The sequence below is a fragment of the Elephantulus edwardii genome, unplaced genomic scaffold (genome assembly GCF_000299155.1).
Source record: "Elephantulus edwardii isolate Elephantulus edwardi_28Jun2011 unplaced genomic scaffold, EleEdw1.0 scaffold00208, whole genome shotgun sequence".
NCBI classification, from domain to species: Eukaryota; Metazoa; Chordata; class Mammalia; order Macroscelidea; family Macroscelididae; genus Elephantulus; species Elephantulus edwardii.
This window is the reverse complement of record NW_006399958.1, coordinates 210,536-218,436: the sequence shown is the minus strand read 5'-3', so window position 1 is coordinate 218,436 and position 7,901 is coordinate 210,536. Positions and strand designations below refer to the sequence as shown.

Here is a 7,901-nt window from a genome sequence, read left to right as displayed (position 1 = left end):
GTGTTTGCATCAACCCCATTTTACAGAACAGAAAACTGAGGCTTAGTGTTTGCATCAACCCCATTTTACAGAACAGAAAACTGAGGCTTTGAGAGAATTGTGCTCACTCATCACACAGCTCTTCGCAGTCAGACCCTGGGGAACTTTGCAAGGATATTTTTTCCCCCTTTCCAGCCTGGTAAATTGCATTTTTCCATGGAAAGATCCAGAAAAGGTTTTGGCGCGTTCCCTCCCCCCCCCTTCTTTCCTCTTTGCCAGCCTTATTCTCCAGACCCAAAACTGGGCCAGGCAGCCTGACCAAACAGCTGGACCGCCCCCAGGGTGGGAGGCCCTGCCAGCGTGTCTGAATTTCTGGGACACTGCTGTGGTTCAAGGGGATCAAAGACTGGAGTGTTATGAAATCAGGAATGACCTGGAAAATGGTGACCACTCCCCCGCGCCTCGCCTCCGCGCCCAGCCAGGTGGTGCAGGCAGTTTGCATTCTACCCCTGACTGAAAGGGGTGGTGATTGGAAACCACCCCGTGGTGCCGTGAGAGAAAGACCTGGCAATCTGCTTCTGTAAAAATTGTTGGAGGCGCCATCAAGGTACATTCGGCTTACAGCAACAGGGTATGGGAGGCTAGATCTGCACCGCAGGGTTTTCGACGCTGACACCTTTGCAGGAGCAAACTGTCAGGTCTTTTTCATGCAAAACAGAAGAGTGGATCCTAAGGAGCTCTGGTGGCCTAGTGGCAAGAAGCTGCACTGCAATCCCAGAGGTACACAGTTCAAATCCACCAGATGCTTTGCTGGAAAAGGAGGGACAATCTCCTCCTGTACCAGTCAGATCTGGTTTGATGGTAAACACATGAAAAACAATTAAAAAAAAAAAAAGGAATGTATTCTAGAGGCCAATCTTTCACTTAGCACTTAATAGTTGCACTCCCAGGTTCCTTTTGCAAAAACATTTGTTGTAAGGTGTCATTAATTTGGCTCCAGCTCCCAGGGACCCCGGTACACAACAGCAAACCCCGCCCAGTCCCAATCTCTGCTGTTCTCACGCCCTCTGTTGTGGTCACTGATCCATCTGTCTGTCCATCTCTTTGAGGGTCTTCCACTCCGCTAATCTAGTTTCCAAGCCCAGGAAAATCTGTGGCTTACTTTGTAAAACAGGGGTCACCATGAGAGGAAAGTGAGTTGACCAGAAGGCGTTTGGGTTTTTCTGGTTTGGGAGGGTGGAGGGGTGCTGGCTTTACAGAGCACACAGCATCTCAGGAGGGCAGTGAGGTCCATGTGTTGAGCTGTCTGATCTTGGACAAATGTCCCACCTTCTCTGGGCCTACTGTGAGGGCAGTGACCCCAAGGCTGCTGGGGGGAGGAGTGAGCATGAGTATAAATGAAGGGCTAGGACCAGGGTCAGCACAGAGTGGGCACCCACTGCCGAATGACTTGTCACCTCTGTGCGGGAGAGGGAGACAGTAGAACTCCAGGGCAGGAGAGGAGGTAGGGGACAGCTGGTGAGGAGAGGGGCCAGCCCTTCAGGTCATCCACAGCGGAGATTCTGTCAAGGGTGCTGGGGAGCCATGGGAGGTCTGGGGTCAAGGTCAGTTCTGGGTTAGGAAGAACCCCCTGGGCCATGTGGGGATGGACTGGCGGCAGGGGGCAAGGGTCTGGGGGCAGAGAGGAGGCTGGGGCAGGAGTCTGGCAGAGAAGAGACCTGAGCCCTGTGCCAGGGCCCTGGGGATAGAGGAGAGGACAGGGCAGTGAGGGAGGGGGCTAGGGACTGGTGGAGAGGGGAGGAGGAGAAAGGGGTAATCCTGAAAGCGGGGAGTCATCCCTTGTGACCGGATGAATGACGGGCCTCCCAGAAGTGGGCCTCTCTCTCTAGGGAGGAGTGAGTTTGGAGAGGGTTATGGGACTCTGGTTTATTGACCCCTAATTGACCCCTGACCCCGTCCACCCACCCAGCTGCTGTTATAAGTTGACTGAGTCACAGTGACCCCATAGGAGTAGAAGAACTGCCCCAGAAGCTGTCAAGGTTAATGTTTACAATCCCCAGGTTTTTCTTCTGAAGTACTACTGGGTGGGTCCCTTCAAAGAGCAGCCCAATGCTTAACTATTGTGCTACCAGAGCTCCTCTCTGCGTCAGAGAACCCTCCAAAAATCAAAACTGCAAAATAATAGTCATCATCATCATCTAAATTAAAAGCCATACTTCAACCCATTTGCTTGCAGATAGGAAAACTGAGGCAGAGAGACAGTGGTGTCACAGAGACCACTCAGGTGTAGTGATCTGGACATCCAGATTTGGCTCTGCTGGGTCCCTACCTTCTGTAGGAAATGGGGGAGTAGGCTGGCCCCCCTGAACCTTCTCCTCTCTGTTCCCAGGACCTCAGCGGCTCGGTGCAGCGCATCTGCAAGTTCCTGGGTCGGCCTCTGGACTCCGAGGCGCTGGACTCGGTCGTGGCACACTCGACCTTCGGCGCCATGAAGGCCAACAACATGTCCAACTATACGCTGCTGCCGCCCAGCCTGCTGGACCACCGCCACGGATCCTTCCTCCGGAGAGGTGCGGGCAGGAGGCCCCTGGGGGGGTGGAATCCCAGCCTCTCTGTGTGGCTGCCTTAACCTCCAAGGATTGGGGTGGAGGTGGCGGGTGTTTCTGGTGAATGGGAAGATGAGGCAGCGGAGTTGTTAGTTCCAAATGCAGAGACCCCAGGGTGGGAAGAAGGATGCTAGAATAGGGAGTGGAGGGTCGATGCTTCCAGGCTGCGCCTCACCCCGGGGACTCCTCTCTCCCCTCTAGGGGTCTGCGGAGACTGGAAGAACTACTTCACTGTGGCGCAGAGCGAGACCTTCGACCGCGTCTACCGCGAGCAGATGCGGGGCCAGCCGACCTTCCCCTGGGACGAGGCCTCGAAGGACGCCAGCCCAGAAGGCGAACCCAGCCCTGACCAAGACCCTGAGACCCCTGATCCTCGACCCTAAGAATAAACACATTGCTCCTGCGTGCGCCCTGCTCCTCCGTGCGCTTGGCAGGTGGTGGGACCACAGGGGATGCACCAGGGCCACCAGGCGGGGAGGCGCGCACGGGCCTGGAACGCATAGGGTTTGGACCCCACACTCACACCCAGGGCCTCTGAGGGCGGGCCCCCTTCTCCACCTAGCTCCTGACTCAGAGTCCCGCCCACATTCAAAGGCTCTGCTGGGAGTCCTGACTGGGGCATGTGACAGGGGCCAAGGGATTGTGCCCAGATTCAGGGTCCTTGGTGAACCAGGGGGAGGCTGGGGGCTCGGACTCCTGAGGCCAGGCAGCGCTTTATTTTGCACAAAGCAATTTAAAATTTCAAGCAGTGGGGGGTAAAACGGAGCCTCAGACAACCCGCCCCCACAGCACCCACAAAATAGTTCAGCACCTGCGCGTTCTTTGCGCGTTCCTTGTTCCACCACTGGCAGGTCATTCAGCTCCCCAGATGGGCTGGCTCCTCTCCTGTTCCTCCCCGTTGGTCCCCTGGAGACACACACCCACACCCAACAATCTTCACCCCAGACAGTTCCATCAGAGGACGCTGCTCAGCCCCACTCCTCGTGACCACACCCGGGCCCAGAATGCAGGACTGGAGCGCTAGGAGGGGGGGTGCTGTGCACACCGCACTGGGTGGCATTCAGAAAGGAGACAGAATGACTATGTCAGGTCTATACCTTTATTGAGAAATGAGTCAGCAGAATTTGCTTTATTCTCTGTCGTTAGGAAAGCTGCATTGCTATCCCAATAGTGATGCCTCTTTGGCAGTTCGAATCCACCGGAAGGTCCATGGAAGAAAGTTGGACAATCTCCTTTCTTCCTATTTACCAGCTTTGAAAACCTGTTAGAGGGTCAGCGATGAGTTGGGTCCACCTCAAGGACAATGAGGGGTGTTGTTTCTTTTTTTTTTTAGGTATCTTTCTAGTCGTAATGCTCTCTTATGACCTAGTGGTAGAGAAGTGCGCTCCACACCCCTCCAACCACAGGCAGGCGGTTCAAATCCCAGCGCTCGTCTGTGAGAGAAAGACGTGCAATTGACTCCTGCGTGATTTACAACCTCTGAAAACCCACTGAGGGTCAGATATTTTCTAGTTCTAATAGAAACATTTCTGGGAAGCCTTGTTTACTTGGATTAATATACCTAAAAGGCTGATCTCCATGCTAATTTGTGTTTTGAACATTTTAATGTGCTCCGGCCAGAGCTGCTGTTATTACCTAATTACAGTGACGCTTTTAATCCCATGGTCTCCTGTGCACATGCTACAAGCCACATGTAAACTCACACACTTCCCCTTACTATTGATGTGGGGTTTTTTTTTAGAATTGTTCCTTAAGTCCCCTTTTCTGGTGTTTTAGCTGCAATTTTGTGGTTACTAATAGTTGGCAACCTCTCACAGAAACTTCTTTTTTGAGAATGAATTCACTCATTGTTCCTACCTCGGAGTCCACACACAGCTTGGAAAGAAAGGACGGGCCCATTTGTCTCCTGTCTCGCCACTGGGGGATTCAAACTGCCAAAGAAGGCTTGCAGGGCAAGTATCTAAGGACTCCATCACCAGAACTCCCTTTTGAGAATAAAGCAGTAATAAAAAGAAATCCACTTCTGCTCAGTTACTGACAATGTTGTTACTCAACATAGAAAAAATTTATAAAACATTTTTTGGCCTTTACATAATCTAGGAAATCTCCCATCTAAGCAGTTTGCAACTCTGTCATGTATTATTCTATGATTAAGGAGCTCTGGCAGGGTTGTCCTTAGAAAGTCGCATTAACCTAAAGGCTGTGTGTCTTCCGTGGTTCGAATCCACCACCAGCTCTGAAGGAAAAACATGGTCTCTCCTCCCATTGTTATTACAGCCTCAGAAACTTGATGGCAAGTCACCATGAGCAAGCAAGAACTCTATGCCAGCGAGTGAGTGATTCTGTGATGAAAATTGATAATATATGCCCCTCAAGAAACAAATGGATAGGAAAAACTATGGTATATTATAGAAAGGAATACTACGCAGCACTGAAAAACAAGGAACTAATAACACACAGCATGGATGACCCTAGAGGATATTATGCTGGGTGAAATATCTCAGTCAGAAAAGGACAAATAGTGCATAACACCATTGTCCTAAAATAGGACTGACATGGGGTTTGGGGGGGACTGAGAAAAGAGGGGTAAATAATGAACCCTACATTGGAGCAGATGAAGGAAAGACCTGTTTAAAAAGATTATATGATTAGACATTATCCGTATGACAACAGTTTAGAATGAGAGGTGCACAGCAAAGTAGAGTGGGGGAGGTGGGAAGAAGGAAATTATGCAACAATGATTTTTTAAATTTTTTTTATTGTGAAAAACATGTTTGGGGATACAAGAGGCTAAGGGCTGGGAGCAGAAGAGTGAGGATGGGCAGGGATGAAATCACACGGCTGCACAATTTGGCGGATTTTTTAAAAAATATATAGTGAGCTGGGAGGAGTAGAAGGGAAAATGGGTAACGATTGAATGGAAATGCAACTTTTCTATAAACTTTGATTAAAATCACAGTAAAAAAGAAAAAACTCAACAAAATATTTTTATTTAAAAAAATAACTGATATTAGTACTGTACTGGAGAAGGAGAGGAAATCTTCTCCTGTGCCAGTCAGATCCAATTTGACAATACACAAACACACCAAAAGAAAAATGGGAAAAAAAAACCCAACCAACCGATATTAAACAATGAGAAGGATGCTGTCTTGTCTGGCAGGGAGACCATGGCTCCCTCTGGGAGGACTCTGGGTGGCATTACAAGTTACCACACTGCGTGGCATATATGAGACAGCACGACTCGTTCTAGAATCCACAGCTACTCAGGAACCTGTACGCATTTTCTAGGCTGTGACCCTGCAGTCAGGAGCAGGCTCTGGGCTTGCCCCAGCTCTCTTGGGTCAGAGCAGAACCGGGCTTGTTCTGTGGGAGTTTTCAAAGGCTGAATTCTCAAAGGTTGATCATCAGGCCTTTCTTCCAAGTCACTTCTGCGGGGAACGGAATCTCCAGCCCTTCCAGTTAGCAGCCAAGGGTTTCAACTATTGTGTACCACCCAGGTATTAGAATGGGTTGTTGTTGTTTTTTTTTAATCTTATCTTTTGTGTGTGTACCATCAAATCAGATCTGACTGGTACAGAAGGAGATTGCCCCTCCTTCTCCAGCAGAGCATCTGGTAGATTCGAACCGGGTACCTCTGGGATTGTAGCACAGCTTCTTGCCACTAGGCCACAGAGCTCCCTTAGAATGAGTTTTTAAAAAATCAGATTACCCCAAAGAAACCATAACTGCCACCCAAACAGATACGTGCACACCCATGTTTATTGTGGCTTTGTTCACAATAGCAAAGAGTTAGAAACAACCTAAGTGTCCATCAACAAACAAATGGATCGAGAGGCTGTGGTATATTCACATAATGGAATACTACACTGCATTGAAAAAGGAGGAGTCCAGAACTAAGGCTCTCTTTAAAGTGCTAATACGGAAGGATACCACTTTAAGGTGTGTCCAAGGTCAAGCCATAGTATTTTCAATTGCTTCATATGCATGTGAACGTTTGACAGTGAGTAAGGAAGACCAAATAAATGATGCCTTTGAATTGTGGTTGTGGTGTGTTGGTGAAGCGTATTGGACATACCATGGACTCCAAAGAACAAACAGAGCTTTCTTGGAAGAAATGCATTCAGAGTGCTTTTTAGAAGCAATGATGGAGAGACTTTATCTCAGATGCTTTGGGCCTGGTGTCAGGAGGTGACAGTTCCTGCAGAGGGATATCATGCTTAGAAAGAGGGTTAGTGAAAGAGAGAAAGAACCTCAAAAAAGATTGACACAATGACTTCAACAATGGGTTGACACACAGTAGATATTAGGAGGCTGGTGCGGGTGCAGACCAGGCTTTGATCTGTTGACACAGGGTCTCTGTAAGTCAGACAATTCAACAGCTTCTAACAACAACAACAGTTGGCCCAAAGGGTTTGTGTTCAGCTATAACCAAAACATCAGCAATTCAGACTCACGGAGTGATGCTCTAACACAGTACCACTCCGTAACACTGCCCAGTAACACTGCTACCCTGTAAGACTGGAATACTACCTACTAATACTACCAGAATTATTAGTAAATCTGACTAGTAGTTACTAGACAGTAATACTACCTAGTAATGCTACCCAGTTACACTCCCAACACTGCGAATCTGTAACGTTGTTGCTGTTGTTGTTGTTAAGTGCCGTGCAGTTGTAGGCGACTCATAGGACCCTATGAACAAAAGACCTGGACACTTGTATAACTTTCTTCTCTTCTCCAGGTTCATAGGGTTTCCGGAGGCAAGCTATTTCAGAAGTGGTTGCCACTCCTGCTTCCAAGCTTGTCTTAATTGGGGAGCTCCACCAAACACTGTCCACCATGGGTAACCATTCGTGCATTTGACACATGGTACCTGGTAATACTACCTAGTAACACTACTAAGTAACACTTCACTGCTACCCTGTTACATTGTACCACTTGGTAACGCTACCCAGTAATACTAGTAATACTATGTTCATCACAGTGTTATTTTACAACTGCAAGAAAACAGACACCACTCAAATGCCCATCAACAGGTGAATGGATTTAGAAAGTGTGGTACATTCACACAATGGAATACTATACAGCACTGAGGAACCACAGTTTCATAAAACACCACAGGAGAGTCTAGAAAGCATTATGCTGAGTGAGACAACCCAGTCTTATAAGGACAAATACTGTGTAAGACCATTAATGCAGAAATAGAAGGATAACTGAGAAATATGTGCATAAATGTTCAAAAGGGGAAGAGCAAGAGAAGGGGTGAAAAAAAGAGGCAGGGTGGAAATCACAAGGATACGAGAAGTTAGTGGGTGG

The 7,901-nt window shown here is 48.5% G+C and overlaps 1 protein-coding gene across 1 annotated transcript in view; it reads left to right on the top strand.

Moving 5' to 3' along the window:
- SULT2B1 (sulfotransferase family, cytosolic, 2B, member 1) overlaps positions 1-2,968 on the top strand; it is a 51,451-nt gene extending 48,483 nt beyond the window's left edge. The window contains exons 7-8 of the mRNA XM_006897331.1: positions 2,369-2,549; positions 2,787-2,968. Coding sequence (XP_006897393.1) covers positions 2,369-2,549; positions 2,787-2,968 — 363 coding nt within the window. The remainder of the gene's footprint in view (positions 1-2,368; positions 2,550-2,786) is intronic.
- Positions 2,969-7,901: the final 4,933 nt, after the last annotated feature.